The sequence below is a fragment of the Hydractinia symbiolongicarpus genome, chromosome 12 (genome assembly GCF_029227915.1).
Source record: "Hydractinia symbiolongicarpus strain clone_291-10 chromosome 12, HSymV2.1, whole genome shotgun sequence".
NCBI lineage: Eukaryota > Metazoa > Cnidaria > Hydrozoa > Anthoathecata > Hydractiniidae > Hydractinia > Hydractinia symbiolongicarpus.
This window is the reverse complement of record NC_079886.1, coordinates 5,938,035-5,955,826: the sequence shown is the minus strand read 5'-3', so window position 1 is coordinate 5,955,826 and position 17,792 is coordinate 5,938,035. Positions and strand designations below refer to the sequence as shown.

The following is a 17,792-nucleotide window of genomic DNA, read 5'->3' as shown; positions in this document are numbered from 1 at the left end:
TATCTTGGAGAGAAACAATTAGATTGACATTAGCGGGTGCGTTTGAGTACTTGTGAGGACAATAGAGCGTCAGTTTAAATATTACGTGTATTATAGAAGAACGATTAGATTGACTTGTAAGACATTACCGCGTGAGTTCAATTATTACATATCTGAGAGAAAATCATTAAATTTGGCTTGCGAAGATATTACTGCATCAATCTGAATATCACATACATTTGAGAAACAATACGTATATTATAAAAAATCAATTATTTTGACTTGCGAGGACATTGTTATTAGCGCGTTAGTCCAAATGTTACACATATTATAGAAAATCAATTATTTTGACTTGTGAGGACATTGGCGCGTGAATCTGTATATCACATTTATCATAGAAAATCCATTAGATTGACTTGGGAGGGTAATTGCTCGTTACTCCAAAAATTTCATATATTATTTTATAATCAATTAATTTGACTTGTGAAGACATTACTGCATAAATATAAATATCACATTTATTATAGAAAATCCATTAAATTGACTCGTGAGTACATTAGCGCGTGAGTCCGAATATGACATACTTTAAACTCAATCAAATTGACTTGTTTGAATTGAATTTGGCTTGCGAAGATATTACTGCATCAATCTGAATATCACATACATTTGAGAAACAATACGTATATTATAAAATATCAATTATTTTGACTTGCGAGGACATTGTTATTAGCGCGTTAGTCTCAAAATTACATATATTATAAAAAATCAATAAATTTGACTTATGGGGACATTGTTATTAGCGCATTGGTCCAAATATTACGTATATTATAGAAAATCAATAAATTTGACTTATGGGGACATTGTTATTAGCGCATTGGTCCAAATATTACGTATATTATAGAAAATCAATTCTTTTGACTTGTAAAGACATAATTATTAGCGCGTTAGTCCGAATATTACGTATTATATTATAGAAATAAATTATGTATTATAGAAAAACGATTAGATTGACTTGTGAGGACATTAGCGCGTAAGCCCGAAAACTACATATCTTGCAGAGAAACAATTAGATTGACATTAGCGGGTGCGTTTGAGTACTTGTGAGGACAATAGAGCGTCAGTTTAAATATTACGTGTATTATAGAAGAACGATTAGATTGACTTGTAAGACATTACCGCGTGAGTTCAATTATTACATATCTGAGAGAAAATCATTAAATTTGGCTTGCGAAGATATTACTGCATGAATCTGAATATCGCAATTATTATAAAAAAATCCATTAGATTGACTTGTGCGGACATTAGCACGTGACTCTGAATACAAAATATATCATTTTAAATCAATAAAACTGTCTTGTGAGGACAGTAGCGCGTTAGTCCGAAAGTTACATATATTTAGGAAAATCCATTAATTTGGCTTGTGAGGACATTGGCGCGTGAATCTGTATATCACATTTATTGTAGAAAATCCATTAGATTGACTTGGGAGGACACTAGCGCGCGAGTCTAAGTATGACATATATCGGAGAGAATCAATTAATAGTACTTATGAGAACATTAGCGCGTGAGTTCGAAAATTACATATATGAGAGAAAATCATTTAATTTGAGTTGTGAGGACATTACTGTATTGATCTAAATATCACTTTTATTATAGAAAACCTTTTAGGTTGACTTGTAAGGACATTAGTCCGTGAGTTTAAATAATATATATATGAGAGAAAATCGATGAATTTGACTTGTGAGGAAGTTACTGTATGAATATCACATACGTTTGGGAAAAGCAATTAATTTCACTTGTAAGAAACTAGCGCGTTAGTGCAAATATTACGTGTATTATAGAAAAACGATTGGACTGACTTATGACGAAATTAGCGTGTGAGTTCGAATATTACATATATGAGAGAAAATCAATTATATTAACTTGTGAGGGCACTAGCGCGTTAGTCCGAAAATTACATATCTTGCAGAAAACCAAATACATTGACTTGTGTGTGTGTATTATAGAAAATTGATTAAATTGACTTATGGGGATATTGGCGCGTGAGTCCGAATAATACATATATTTCAGAAAATCGATTAGATACGCATGATTTACGTTGAGTGAAGTACCGCACAGACAAAGATATGTAAAAAATTTTACCATATAATATGGCTTTTAAGCATTTGGGATATATAAACAGCTGACCCAGCGGAGAAAGTAAAAACTAGAATTTTCGGGGACATTAAAGACCTCGGATTGCTGCTTGAGAATAGGCGGTAAAAGCGACACTATTGGTTTCCATTTGTATTCTTTGTTGCCAGAAATAATTCTTCTGAAAATAATAAAATTCTTTCAACTTCAATGGGCTGGAATTGTGAACCAATCATTTTTATCAAAACATGGAAACCGGGTCTCCTGAAGCCAGAGAAAAACCGGGCCAAAGCTACCGTAAATGCTGCACTGGGAATCAGACAAAATGGCGGTCGCCAGGAATACTCGATCGAAACAGCAGGTTTGTAATAGTTAGTAAAGCCACATTAATACTTAGTTAAGATCCTAAATATCATTCAATCTATTTGGAAATAGTTTCTTAACTATCAAAAATTATTTGGTAAACTCAGGTGGAACTGACGTTATTTTTTCTTTATATTATCACGTAAAAAGGACGGTAGCTATACGCTTTTAGCTAGCTAGCTATCCAGTTCAAATTAAATTAAAGCAGATATGACTACAAAAAGGCAAATAATTAAGGCACTAATCAATGTGAAAGGTCCTAAATGTGATGTTATGTGACACTACTCTCTTTCTTTAACCTAGAAATCCTGGGCAAAAGTTTGACTGACCAACATTTTTTGCAGGGACTTCAGGACACAAACATAACATGTCTTTCAGGCAGCCTGAAGGAGGTCATTGTGGTTAAGCTAGCTTGTATAAAGCACATGGGCCCTGTCTTTGAAATTTTGTCACCGCAAGAAAACATTTCAACTTTATTTTTAGTTTCTATCACCTCAAGCAACAGAAGTGACCCATGTCATATAACAAAAAGATATATTGATGAATACAAAGGTGGGTTATAAAGTTATTTCTGTACTAGAAAACCAAACTAAAATTTATTTGTATAATAATATATAGCTATATACATAATATATAAGCATTTCAATTGTTTATTGTTAGCTAGACTACTGGTGGTTATGCAAATTTAAACATTTTTGTGAAGAACTTGAATATATAATTCAGCATATTAACACTTTGGGATAAAAGGCATAATAAGATGTGAGCATAATTAGGCATAACATATCAACAAACTTAATATAAAAACAAGGATAATTAAGCTGTTCTGTTGTATAAAGATGGTTGTAGGAGTCAGAAAAAGTTGTTGTTGAAAAATAATATTTGGAAAATACTTATGTTTTATAAGAATATATTTATTTACATGATGTATTATGAAGACGTAAAACTAAATGGTTTCATGAGCATATATATATAATACCATGTTGTAAAGATGAAAGAATTTTTTTGTGTATATTTTACGCTGTAGCTCGCTTTGGTATATATCAAATCTTCTAACACTATTTCGCCCTTCCCAAAAGATTCTTCAGACAGATGTGTGAATTTTACAGTTATTGTTTACATTGTTTTTGATCAAATTATTAATCAAGGCCTTATATAAAATATTGTAATGTAAAGTCAGTGAATTTTATGTATATACATGTTTCCATATAATAAAAAACTTTCTTATATAAAGTTTGATTATTTTAGGTTGGGGAGTCTTTGCAACCTCCATTATCCCTAAAGGTTCATTTATTCTGAATTATCAGGGTACCTTAATCAAATCAAAAGAAGTAAAACTTCAGCTTGAAAAACTCTATAATGACAGCAATATGGGTTCCTACATCTATGAATTTAAACACAGAGAAAAAAGCATGTGGTAAGTTACTGTAATTTTGTTGGTTTTGATGTTGTTAACTAGTTGTTAAAACTAGTGAAAAATCCACTTTGGAATGACAATGCTAATTGACCATGTCTGTATATGTTCGATAATTTATAGCAAAGTATTTTTATATATATATATTTCCAATGGTTTAAAACCTGCCATTGTAAATTAGCATGCAATACAATTACCAGCTAATCAAATTGCTTTGGTTATCATATAATATTTTCCTGTTAAATGTAAACTAAAATTTTTTTTAAAATACAGAATATAGTTTTAAGGTTTTTTTATAGACATTGTTATGGAAGTTTTAGAAAATGTAATCAACTTTGGTTATTGAAAACACAGACAAAATTATTATACAGATCAAATCTAACAAATGTGATTCCTCCGAGCATTACTTTAATATTATAGGATAGATGCTACTACAATAAAAAACTCTCTTGGCAGACTGGTAAACGACTCAAGATACTTTCCTAACTCTGCAATGAAAAAAATTGTGTCTTACAATGAACCGCATTTATGTTTATTTGCTCTTCGTGATATCAATCCTGGTGAAGAAATTTTGTATTTTTATGGAGAGTTGGAAATGCCATGGTATAAGGAGGTTTGTAATTAAGTATTTACACCAGCATTTTTAGTTCTCAGACAAATTGTTACTTTTGAAAAACATTTTTGTAAAATTAAATTATTGTTTTTTAGCCTTTGTCTATTGGTTAATAAACTTTTCATCTAATTGGGTGTGAACAGTATATACATCAAATTAGAAACCTTAATTAGGATAAATTTTATATGCAGGAGCGGAAAGTGGTGAGGAATAAAGAATCCAAAAAAGTAAGATTATTTTCTATAAAAAATTAAATATGAAATTCTTTCAATAAAAAATCAATTAATGTATACCAGAATTTATTTTGCATGACATTAAATGAAATCAGTGAAATGTTGCAGTTTATTTTTTACTTTTTTACACAAGCCAGTACTGCATTAATTAAATTTGTTAAGTGGATGTTAATAAATTTCTACTGATAATGTGGCTGCCATTCTAAAGTCACAAGTTTTCTAAAGCCACCAGTTTTTTTCTCTTCAAGTTTAATACAACGTAATAAAATTGTTACTCTTAATTAAAATCTTACTCTTCTAAGAAAATAACCTGTGGTCACTGCTCTGATAATTAAATGTATTTTTACCTATAGATTCAATCAGAAATTCTACCAATGGAAGAATCAAGTAAGGATGACCATGACAAGGAGGTATGTGTTTGAAAATATAGGGTATTTATTATTAACGGAGAAAAAAATGTCACTTGAGGGATGCACCTGAAAAAAAGAAGCGTCTGTTCTGTGTTTTTCTGCATTGGTAGTACGGAGAAAAAAAATGCAATTCATGCTAATGTTTAAGGCAGTGAGACTTTTAAATTGTAAGGTGATAATTTAGGTTATTGCTAAGAGTGACCATGAAGAAAGGATTGATGATGTTGTTTTGCAAGGAATGTTGGATGAGGTGGGTTTAGTTCCTGATTTTAAAGTCCTTTCGTTTAAATCATATTCTATATAAATTTATTTGTAGAATTTTTTTGTCGTAAAAAATTATGAATCCACTTTTTGCAATGCATTTGTTATTAAAAAAGCTGCACAAAAATTGAAACAGTTATTGCGATGCATAAAATCCACTAAAGGAGAACAATAAAATTTAAATATATCATTTGATTTTTAATGACGTAAGCAATGACCTATCCATACACAAAAAAGTTCAGAAATTTATTTGACTGTTACTTCCAATATATAGAGCTTGAAACGCTGATGTATAGGATCAAGTATTTTCATGAACTTTTGAAGAGATTTCAATAACATCGTCAACTTGTATGTTTTGAAACGAGTGGTATGACCAGGGAACTTACCCAATTTGGTCCATTTGGTACATTGAAGTGTGCTGTAATGTCTTAGCACTTAACAAATGAGACATAGACTTTGTATATTATATAAAATAAAGAAACTTAGCTTTTTAAAAATAGCTAAATACAAAAATAACATTGGTTTGGACGTGTTTCAGGTATCTAAACCCATTATCAAAACATAACTAATGATTTACAAGTTAAATAGTTATATATGTATGAACTGCAATAAAGCATTAAGAATGTATTAATTACTAAATTGCGTTTTGTCGAATAACAATAGCGGCATAGAACGCATGTTTTTATTTAAAATAGCTATATCACGCATAATAAGTAGGCTCTTTTTTAATTTGAGGTCAAAAGATTTAATGCCATGAGCTAAAACAGTGAAATCATTGAACGATAATTGACGATTTTTACAAACCCATAAGTGATCGCCAACAGCACTGTAACTAGGCAAAACTTAACTAATAATAACTTATAATTAATCAAATATTTTTGAACCTGCTAAGTATCTAGCGATGCAAGAAGACTTGAAATTAATTGTAATGATATCGAACACTTAAATACATTAATAAGAGTCAGTGAGGCATAATTTTCAATTTGTAATGCAATGATAATTACCTAATTCTTTGTACTTTAGGTTATTGCAGAGAGTGACCATGATGAAAAGATTGCTGATGTTGTTTTGCAAGGATTGTTGGACAAGGTAGGATTTAGTATATGCTTTGGGAAGATTTGCACTTGATTATATTACAAACACTTTATTAAACCGATAGATTGACTTTTGGTGCTTTCTAATTTCTGTTTCTTGCACAGTTATCTAGGCATTGTGTAAAAACCATTGTATTATGCAATATGCATATCATATTTAAAACTTATTCTACAAATATTATGGTGTACTCCAATTGTGAGTTAGAAAGCATACCAACAAATACACCTTTCTACATAGTTCATCCAGTTAGATACTTTTTTGTATATATTTTCAGAATGTTTTAAGAACAGAAGCGGATAAAGAGGAATCTAATGTTAAGAAGTATCCAAAAGAAGGTATTGTTTTATTACACAATTGAGAACAGAATTTGTAAGAAATTGCATTAAGATATTGACTCTATTTATTCGTCACGAAATATGTTTATCATGTATAACATTAAGTGCTTCTTTTTTATGTTTTTAGATGAAGTAATAAAATTAAGGAAAGACATGCTTACCTTTGATGTCTGACACGGTTAGCTGATAGCTTTTTTAGATATAACTTTTAGGTCTTTAACTTTTTATTTGAGCTGATTAAAAATAACTTCTCTTCTTTTCTAAGGTGTTACTGCATATAACATCTATTTGGTGTTTAGGAAGTGGATTTTTGTTTGTCAGAGAAGACCTGCTTAAAAGAAATGAAAGCTGTTGTCTCAACTCTTCTTCAAGATAATGAAGAACCAAACAAATTGACCGATCTACCTTTTCTGGTATGCCAATGTGATATTAACCACTATGTTTGTCGTTTTTTAACTTAGAACAAACATTAATTCTCAAAATATTTTAATCATAAAATACTCTGTAATCACCACACCTAAATTTTGTACAATTTATAAATGCTGAAAAGGATTATGAAGAATGTTAAAATGATTTCAGACTTCCACTGCAAAAAAAGAGAAAACAAAGAGAAGAAAATGGAACATTGGCGATTTTGTGAAGAAGGTAAATATGTGTTAAACATGCTGTTTTTATATAAAGTTATGGATTATTATATGTACGGTAAAACACGTTAAGGATAATAGTTTTGCTATTGTTTAAAAGAAATAGGACAATAAAACTAAAAAGGGAAAAATAACACGAAAAAAGAAAATTTACTAGAAATATTTCAAGGGTTGAAGTTAATTACTTGTTAAATTATGTATTGTGGAAAATAATATCTTGGAAACTGTTAATTAAAATTTCTAAAACACGTACAAAAAGTTTTTAAACCTTCAAAAGTGCCTTCAGAAACCTGGAAAACCCTTAAAATAAGGATTGCTAATAACAATATTTAAATATTAACAATATTTGATATTTCTAAAACACCTGAAAAAAGTAAATATTCCTGTTTAGTTATTTTAAATGCTTTCTCAATATGGCTTGTTGTGTCAATGATCTTTATATTTTCTTTAAATATGCTGAAACTGAAAAGAAATTTCACGGACAGTTTCAAAATAATAACTAGCATGATTAACCTTTTACATATATAATACATCCATTCTAGAACATTGCTATATCCTTTTAAATAATACTTTCTTCTTTAGCCATGCAGGCAAAGAAAAGTAAAGTGGTCAGTGAAAAACTTTTTGGAAGAGGTACTACCTGCTAATTGATCTTTGTAATAGAATCGTTATGAATCTATTTTGGTAATTTTTAGTGTTTATTAATTTTCTTGCAACTGGCCTAAAGTCTATTTTCATGGGAATTTGTATGACAATATAATGAAAATGCTTTATGTTTTAAGTAAAAATGTTTGTGGGTATATAGTAATTTTCTAACAATTTTGAAGTAGACCCTTTATCGTCTATGAGGCAACGCTAATCATGTAGTGGGAATAACAGAGTAAATAGATTTTATATATATTTATGGTTTTTGTTATTACGTAGACTTTGTATAAATGTAAAATTCAGAAAAATTGCCTTGAATTAAACAATTTGAACCATTTTGAAAAATCAACTTTTCATATTTGTTGATATCTGTATAAAAATAAGGTGAATTTCTTAAAAATAAGAAAAGTTGGAAGGTTATACATAATGTTTTGCTACTCTTTAAGCCATGTGAAGAAGGGGAAAATCCTGTTCGGGACAAAAAGTTGCTTTTGTCCTTGAATGAGGTTAGTTTATTTCATTTTTTTTCCAGCAAGTTAATAACGTTGGCAAATTTGAACAGTTTACGCAAAAGCTTGTGTTATAGTTTGTAGTTTTCAAAGAAAAGTGTAGTTTCTAGAGCATTTTTAACTAATATTGTCTGACTGTCTTTTTGTCTTTCAGTGTTCAGTGTAGTGTTTAGAAGCTTTTTCATATTTTCCCTGTGATTAAAGAATAATTTTTTTATAAAATATCAAAGCATTATTTTATCTTGCCTTTTATAAAACCGAAATTATAAAAATTCTGAAAAATTACCAAAATGTTTTTGCATTGTATAAAAGCGTTTTTATCTTAAGATATCATGATAATTTAATTATAATTGCTTATGTATTTATTACTTAACTAACTACTGTCACTTTATTTTTAAGTCATGTGACAGTGTTGGTGCACTTCCATTTGCTTCCAATAATGTAAGTCTTTAAATTCTGTAGTTATGTGCTAATGGTCATGGGTTTTTTCAAAGAATTATGTCTCACCTGGATTTAATTGTGAAATAAATAATAAAGTTGGTAAAAAAACAAAGGTTAACTGCATGATATTGCATTACTGCATTTTTAATCATTTATTAGCCTGCAACGCAACACCACCATTATGTTGCTCCTTGTTCCTAAAAATTAATTCACTTAATACCAGACCTTGTTGTTGACATGACATAACATAAGTCCTGGGCCTGTGTGTAACTCATAAACTCAGAGCTTTTTGTTCTTTTGTTTCAACAGAAATAGTTCCTGTACTTGAATCACTTTTTTCTTAGAAAAGATCAGTTGTAGGCGAGAGGAAAAATAATAAGTTATAGCCTCGAGATCTTAAGTACTACGATTATAATTTGTTGTACATGGGGTTGTGGCAACAAATCTGATGCAAACAAATATGTTTTATTTCACAGAATCTTAAAAGCTTATAATATAGCTAAAATATAGGTTGCTAATATAAACAGAACCAGATTTTTATTTTTTCAAATACAACAGAAACAAGAAAATTAAAAAAAAATAATTCTTCCAACAAAATTTGGCTTGATAAAATTTCAGTCAATCTCAAGGCGTCCTGTACATAGCTACGGCTCCTTAGTTTAGCATTTATTTTTTTGCTACCGCTGACAATCCTTTCGGTTCGTTATCTTTAACACCATAATGAAAGAATTGTTGTTGTGAAATGTGAAAGAATTGTGCAAAGGCAAAACTTTATGTAAGGGAGCATAATTGTTGTATTTGTTCCTGTTGTAGTCATTGACTGATGACTCAGGAATACATGGTGATCTACCTGACATTGAAAACACACCAAACAACGTAGGTACCCATTATTTTCTGTGCTGACTGAGCTTAGAAATTGTTAGCATTAAATTTTTTTTAACATGAGTGATTAAATTTTTAAATTTTTTGTCATTAACTACAACGTAAACTTAGACAAAAAATATTTGCATATTTATTTAAATAGGGAATGCAACTGTAAAAAATTGTTGTTGCATTAACATTTTTTATTAATTTGTTTATCTTATTTTATTAACTTTTAGTCAGTATCTAGTGACATCGCCGATCCAATTTCTGATACTGAGGTAAGGAAAGTTTTTATTATGTTTTATTTTTAGCTATTATTGCTTCTAACTTTGTTATGACCTTAATGTTCTACGTACTCAGCTCTTCTATCTCTATATGTTAAAAACAATTATCTTTGTTTTCAGGACGGTGACAAGCATAAAAGACCTGGTAGATATTGTATCTTCTGTGGTAAAATACGGCAAAAGTTAACACGACACATAAAATTAAAACACGGTAAAGAAGAAAGGGTTAAAGCTGCATTGGAAAAAAGTAAAAAGGAAAAAGACAAGTTGTTTGCAGAGATGAGATGGGACGGAATAATTGAATTTAATAAGCATCAAGCGACATTAGATGAACCCACTTACCAAAGCGAAAAGAAAGGGAAAAATTCAAGCCCATTGACACGTTGCAGTTTTTGCAATATTACTGTAGTTAAGAGCAATTTCAGTAGGCATAAGTTAAGGTGCAGCTTAAAAACTAATGAGCCTGTTGCATCAATACCAAATTCCTTGTTTCAAGTCCCTCATTTAAGTAATTATGATAAGGAGTTTCAAACAAATGTGCTCGCAAAATTGAGAATTGATAAAATTGGTGAAATTTGCCGCACTGACGAAAACATTTTACAAATTGCGTCCAAGTTTTTCTGGAAAGTCAAGCAAAAGAAAGACAAATTAAATGAAATTTGCAAAGGTATAAGAGGAGATATGAGACGGTTAGCTTATTTGTATGTCATATTTAGAGAAGAGGAGGGTATAGTTTATCACCATGGCAATTCCCTAGACATGTTTAATCGACGTAATTATGAGCTACTTGCAAAAGCAATTGAGAAGTATGTTGCAAAAGACAATAGCGAAGACATTAAAGCTGGTCTAAAACTAAACTTGTGTTTTCTGATAAAACGTGCCACAGAGGATTTGAAAAATCACTTTTATGCTTGCGCGAAAGATGACGAAGGCAAAGAAATGAATAAATTTATAGCGACCTTCAAAGCGTGGGAAAAGCATTTATTTGGAGACGCTACATACCAAATCAATAAGCAAAGACAAGTGAACTTGCGGAAGCCAGCAAAGCTCCCATTAGAAGAAGATCTTTCAAAGTTAAGAACACACTTAATATCTAGGATAGAGGAACTATGTAGCGAATTTGAATTCAATGACAAGCATGCTTACGTTGAATTAAGGGATGCAGCGTGCACAAGACTTACCCTGCTTAACGGAAGACGGGGTGGCGAACCAGCTCGTCTTATGTTAAAAGACTGGCAAGATGCCGAAAGCAACGCATGGATCGACCAACAGCGATTAAAGAGTCTTGACAACGCTGATCAACAGCTGGTTAAGTCCATGAAAATCAGTTATATGACCGGAAAGGGCAATAACCATTTGGTTCCTGTCCTAATACCTCCAGACACTGTTCCTGCAATTACAAAGCTTGCATCAAGTCCGTTTAGAAAGGCTGCCGGGGTGATGCAAACCAACAAATTTCTCTTTGCTAGCTCACAAAATTCTAGTAGTCATGTATCAGGATGGCATGCAATGAATAAGCTATGCAGAAAGTTATCACTCTCATCAACAGACCAGTTGATAGCAACGAATAACAGACATAGAATTAGCACCTTATTTGCTAGTTTAGACTTACCACGACAAGATAGGGAACTATTTTTTTCTCATATGGGCCATAGTGAGAAGATCAATCAGGACACATATCAAGCACCTTTAGCTATTCACACTATTACCAAGGTTGGAAAACATTTGCTTCAAATAGACTCAGGTATTTATGATAATTAGTTTTAGATGTTTTTTAGGGACTGCTAATTTTTAATCTATTTTCATCTACTTTATGTTTTAAGGCTGCTTCTTGTGCGAACTAAAACTCATTAAATCCTTGATAGGTTTTTCAGTATATTAAGCTGTTCTTTACTCTTAGGAGAACAGCAAGTTGCTCCTCAATGTAATGACCAACTACCGGAAGATTCAAAAAGCCATAAAGGTAAAACACTACACTTCTTTAAATCCCTTAATTCTTTTCTAATTGTTTTCATGTTGATAATTTAACCTTTCTGCCTTGCAGGAGAACAAACTCTTACTCAATGCAATGATCAGCTGCTAAATAAGCCGAAGAATTCTAACGGTGAACTTCCTAACGGTAAACAATTATTTTAGTAAACCCCTTCTTAGTAAACATTCCTCTTCGTGTAACGTTTGAAGCCATAAAAAATCGATTTTCAATGGTAAAACTTTTTTCTTTGTAGAAGAACAACGTATTTCTTTATGTAATGATCAGCTGCCGAATAATTCAAAGAATTATAAAGGTAAAACGAAACACACTTTGTGCTTGTACAAAGTATGTTTATAACTTTATAACTTGAGATTTGCTGATTGTTGCAGTTTAACAAGTATGGCTTATCCAAACGTAACAATTCTATTTTCAGAAAAGGTCCCGCATCCTTTATTATAGTTACGTCATATATGAGGACATTATTTTTGATAATTAAGTAACAGCTGATGGCTGTTTTGGATTTTTGAGGATTGTTTGATAATATTTAAATGCATCAAAAAATAACTCTAATGTTGGTTAGATTTTTATTTTAAATTGTAACATATTTTGTTTTATTTTATAGGGAAATCTTATGGGCTTCGTAAGAAAGCAGGTATTCTATTAGCCATTCTTTATTTCAATATTTATCATGACATTTAGAGAGGCTTCAATTCCCCGAAGAAATAAGAATAAGGCGTCTCTATAAAATTAGCACATTTTTATAATATCCTAGAATTGTTTTAAAGTTTGCTAAGTTCATGCTTTAAGCGATTGAAGTGCATCCAATAGTGCTGATATAAACAAAACAACGAGTCAGTTTTTGCACAAAAAAATGCTAATTGCCCTAATTGTATATTGAAAACAAATATGACGAAATAAAATAATTTAAAATGTTAAATATTTTACAGGATTCTTTTTATAAGCAATTTAAAATTTTGATGAGCGTGAGTTTTAAAGTCCGTCACTATAAATAGTAATCTCGATTGTTTCTATATTGGATTTATGCAATTTGAACTTGTTACTGTACAGAGCAGACTTAGGACTTGAATCTTAAGCTCTTAAGCTGTGCTAATTGTTGCTGATGTCAACATGCCCCTCCTCAATATTTCGCATTGGTACCCGATGTGGGCTGTTCCGTAATTATGGCATGTTAGAAAGTGTGGCTACCGTGTTATGAACGCTGTTTAACATGCATATTATGTTTGTTTTTTGCAACCTCTTGGCTGCAGAGTATTGGCAAGTTGATTGCGTTTGCCATCGATAAGTCCTTGTAAAAATGCTGTTTTGTCAAATTTGAAGTTACTGATTGTAGATCTAAAGTTGCTTAATGGTTGCTTAATTTTATTTAAGTAATTTTTATTATTTATGTAAAAAAACAAAAAAAAAGTAGCCAGATTTTTTTCCAAAAGTTTAATAACAATTTTTATAATAAATCAGACTTAGTTGCTTATAAACTAATTGCTTACATAAAAATATCGTGTATGCTCAGTTGTGCTTTAACCCCATCTTTTATTGTTGCCAAAGCGTTAACTTTTTCCGTTATATAAATTTATGTAAATGTATATATAAAATAATTATATGGAATCAAGGTGTGACCATTTGTTTTGTGAGATTATTTTTTTTTGTGTTTTAGAAAAGGTGTTAACAAACAATGTTTTAAATTCTGATAGTGACACCGATTATGTTGTGTCTCAAGAAGATAATGGGATCGCTTATGATGTTGGCAATGATTGGCACACGCTGAAAGAAAGCAAAGGTTTGTGTTTTAATTTTTTGCATTTTAATTTAAACGTCTTATAATGTCTTATGATTCACAACCGTACTTATTGATTATTTAAACTATTAAGAGGCGATGTAATTACTAAGGGCGTAGGACTGCAAAGCGAGGGGAGGGTCTTTTTAAAATGGATGGAGAATTCAAGGTAAATCTTTTTTTTTCTAGCAAGATTTGTCCACTTTTTTGTGCAAATCTTTGCGCTGCTAGATACTAGACGGTTGTTTAAAAACAAAAATTAAAAAACTGTCCTTTTGTTAACCCTTTTTATGCCTGGGAAAATGGGGAGGGAGCAGAAATGTCTGTTAATAACTTGATAACCATGAAACTTTCTGTAGCAGTTTCTTAACTGCGATTAAGATAAAAAATCCGTTAGATAACCACAGAAAATGTATTTTATAATTTCTATTAAATACTTCGAGTATAAACACAATTTTTTTTATTAATTGATGTTCTTGTTATCGCTTTTCTACTGCTGATGTTACCCAGGAAAATATTTCTTATGTTAGAGAAAGTTTGAACCGTGGTCAATATTTTTAGTGGTATTCGAAAGCACTGATTATTCATTTAGGACGCAATTACCGCCAGTGGAACAAAGAAATAGGAAACAAGTTGTTTGTTTCCTTTGGTAACTTTATTAAAAGAAAGGAAAGTTCCTGGCCAGGTATGGTAAAAGGTTTCGACGCAAAATCTCTAATACTAGGTACTTTTGGTACACGAAATTTCAATCTGGTTCTTCCATCTGCTACATTTCACATTGCTGTGGTAAATGAACTGCTCAAAAAGCAGTCCACCTTGAGCAATAAGAAGTAATGAAATCAAATAGTTCTGCTCTGACATGTGCTTTTTCGCATTTGTTTTTTTTTTGTTAAAAGTAAGAAACCATTTTGGATAATTCCCATTAAGGAGTAAAAGTTCTTATTGTTTAACTTAAGCTTAAATTATATTTACTTTCAAATTCTGACTCGCAAAACATTGACAAAATTTAGAAAGCAAATTGGTAGATTGACAGGGATTTCGTATTTTCAAGGGAGTGCAGGAGTGTGACTACATAAACCTACCCTTAAATTTAAGAAATATCCAGGCTGACAACAAAAGTGTGTTTTTTATAAAAAAAACGTATTTTTATGGTGTGGCGAAGGTACTTTGATAATAGCTATGACATGTTTTTTTAATGAAAATACAAGCATAATTTTTTTTATATCTGTCATGAAAATATTCGTACATTGGCAAGTAAATAGTTTGGGTTAGGCTATATTACTTCCCTTTTTTTTAACAACTTATCCATAATTTTATTTGTTTCCACAACAGGAAGAGAGGAGATAAACAAATTCATAAAGGAGAATGAGCTGGAGTTAAGTTATTACAATGTGCGAACGAAGCTGACAAACGAGCGAGTGAAATGGGACAGGCTACATAAAGCAAAAAGTACTAAAACGAAGCAAAGATTAAAAGAACTGAACCTTCATTAATTTTTTAGTTCGTTAAGCTTTAAACTTTTATCTTTCTAATTTCTTTGTTTCCGCCCTGGTTGTGATCTGGATTAGACGAGCCTCTAACAAGCTTGTTTTTTTTATATTTTTGTGTCATGTTTACTCACGAGTTGTAATGTATATATATTATGCTTATGTTGCGACAATAGCCATTTTATCTTTTTCTTCTGTTTGCGCCCTGGTTGGTGACAATCCAAGTAGCCATACTGCCTCCAACAAGCTTATGTTTTATATTTCTGTGTCATGTTTACGCACGACTTGTAATGTGTATATATTATGTTTATGTTGCTACAATAGCCGTTTTATCTTTTTAATCTTTATGTACTGTTTGCGCCCTGGTTGGTGACAATCCAAGTAGCAATAATTCCTCAAACAAGCTTGTTTTTTATATTTTTGTTTCATGTTTACGCACGACTTGCATTATGTTGTTGGTATCATGTATGCATTATGTTGCCGAATACGATCTAAATATATTTGATACAATCCACACTGTTTACTTACTTTCTCTAATCAATAAGGATATTTGTTCTATGTTTAACGGTTGCTAGGGCGAATGTATGAGCGTTGTCTATCATTGTCGACCGATTCCCAATTCCTTGAATAGGTTGGAATAATATATACAATTTTTGTCCCCATAAGACCTGAATTATATTTTGTCCCCCTATGGCGATATTATAGTTATGTCCCCCTAAATCAAAAATTTAGGTTGTAAAAATTTCCGGGGACAAAATTTTTGTATATTTTGTATATCTAACTAACACATGGTGTAAGGGCTTGCCACAATTGCGCTTGTCAAAATGGTATACAAGTCGGGCGCTAAAGATTTCAATTTTACTGGCAATTTGCGTTAAGATTTTGTGCCCTGTTATCCAATGAAAGTTAAAGTCCCCGTAAGTGTCGCTTTAGTAGTATATATATATATATATATATATATATATATATATATATATATATATATATATATATATATATATATATATATATATATATATATATATATATATATATATATATATATATATATATATATATATATATATATATATATATATATATATATATATATATATATATATATATATATATATATATATATATATATATATATATATATATATATATATATATATATATATATATATATATATATATATATATATATATATATATATATATATATATATATATATATATATATATATATATATATATATATATATATATATATATATATATATATATATACATCAAGAATTAAGTAAAAAGATTTTATTATTTAAAATTTTCGTCAGTTCATCGACTGACTTCTTCAGTATCGCTTACAATACAGTATTAACAATTAAAATATCTTATATAGTAATAAAAATAAATTATAAACAATTAAATACACAAGGGTTTAAAACTGGTTTCCATCACCATCATCCTACTATCAACTTAACACATGATTTCTACAACTTGCATTTTTCTGTTCTTTTAGTTCTATTCCAGTCATGAGAACCATTAAGTCCCTGATAATGTGTGACGAGTGTCCCTATCCAGAATTTTTCTTTATCTAATAGCAAACTATCAATTTGCCTGCTTGTTAAATTCTCTCCATTGTTCACAACATCAACTATAATAAACCCAATATTTTGCACGGAGGCATTAGGGCATTCATCAATAAAATGTTTCACAACTTTGCAAGATGGTATCTTCTTTTTAATGTGGGATTTGTAATTCGAAAGTCGAGGCTTCCAAGCAACGCTGCTTACCACATAATTTACAAAAAGCAACGTATATAACGTTTTTTGAACTGCAACTGCTTTCGCGACGAATTTTAAATTACATAATTCTTGCAGGAGTCGCATTTTTTATTTTTACATTTCACATAACCTGCTGCATTGTCGTTTGATAAATCGGACATGATGTTGTAAGGATCAGCACGTAATATTAAATCCCTTAAGTTATTCTCTCTTTTATATGCAACCAATATACTGTTTTCTGGAAACAGCCGCGACAAGTCTGGATGATTACTAATAATGGGCATGTGGGTCTGGACAATGGTTTTGATGTCGGGTCCTCTAGGGTTGAACTTTGTGGAGAAGATAACTCTTGTTTTAGAATTATTGCTCACAAGGCTGGTACTCCAGTACGATTACTTAATTCTGGTTGTAACACTGCTATCGAGAATTTAGCTGGTTAACAATAAGGTTCAGCAAATAGATATTGCACCTTCAACGCAAACATCCGTGCACGAAGTTTCCCAAAAGGGTGATATCTTGTTGCGAGACCAAGAAACTTGGTAAAGCCTGGTG

At 30.7% G+C, this 17,792-nt stretch overlaps 2 protein-coding genes across 7 annotated transcripts; both read left to right on the top strand.

Annotated features, from left to right (window-relative positions):
• The first annotated feature begins 1,339 nt into the window (after window positions 1–1,339).
• Window positions 1,340–5,219, top strand: LOC130621950 (N-lysine methyltransferase KMT5A-like). Its single transcript, XM_057437326.1, has 6 exons — window positions 1,340–2,473; window positions 2,959–3,027; window positions 3,721–3,889; window positions 4,307–4,499; window positions 4,691–4,726; window positions 5,086–5,219. Exons 1-6 carry the CDS (start codon window positions 2,323–2,325, stop codon window positions 5,152–5,154), a joined length of 687 nt encoding a protein of 228 aa, XP_057293309.1. The 5' UTR covers window positions 1,340–2,322; the 3' UTR covers window positions 5,155–5,219.
• A 38-nt stretch (window positions 5,220–5,257) lies between these two features.
• Window positions 5,258–15,985, top strand: LOC130621949 (uncharacterized). 6 transcript variants are annotated; one of them, XM_057437320.1, is made up of 19 exons: window positions 5,258–5,392; window positions 6,427–6,492; window positions 6,773–6,833; window positions 6,961–7,011; window positions 7,133–7,246; window positions 7,413–7,478; window positions 8,060–8,110; window positions 8,569–8,628; window positions 9,031–9,072; window positions 9,886–9,948; window positions 10,173–10,214; window positions 10,341–11,964; window positions 12,121–12,183; window positions 12,265–12,339; window positions 12,446–12,505; window positions 12,815–12,844; window positions 13,865–13,987; window positions 14,577–14,669; window positions 15,317–15,985. In XM_057437320.1, the coding sequence occupies exons 4-19, from the start codon at window positions 7,000–7,002 to the stop codon at window positions 15,475–15,477; spliced, it is 2,679 nt and encodes an 892-aa protein (XP_057293303.1). In that variant the 5' UTR covers window positions 5,258–5,392; window positions 6,427–6,492; window positions 6,773–6,833; window positions 6,961–6,999; the 3' UTR covers window positions 15,478–15,985. The 6 variants fall into 6 exon arrangements, with proteins under 6 accessions (XP_057293303.1, XP_057293307.1, XP_057293306.1 ...); XM_057437324.1 differs by lacking the exon at window positions 8,569–8,628; XM_057437323.1 differs by lacking the exon at window positions 12,446–12,505.
• The last annotated feature ends 1,807 nt before the right edge of the window (window positions 15,986–17,792 follow it).

Coding starts and splice junctions, on each gene's coding strand:
- LOC130621950 (XM_057437326.1), top strand. CDS start 2,323: ATGGGCTGGAATTGTGAACCAATCATTTTTATCAAAACATGGAAACCG. Junction 2,474..2,958: donor ATACTCGATCGAAACAGCAG/GTTTGTAATAGT, acceptor CTTTATTTTTAG/TTTCTATCACCTCAAGCAAC. Junction 4,500..4,690: donor AAATGCCATGGTATAAGGAG/GTTTGTAATTAA, acceptor TTTTATATGCAG/GAGCGGAAAGTGGTGAGGAA.
- LOC130621949 (XM_057437320.1), top strand. Junction 9,949..10,172: donor TTGAAAACACACCAAACAAC/GTAGGTACCCAT, acceptor ATTAACTTTTAG/TCAGTATCTAGTGACATCGC. Junction 13,988..14,576: donor CACGCTGAAAGAAAGCAAAG/GTTTGTGTTTTA, acceptor TTATTCATTTAG/GACGCAATTACCGCCAGTGG.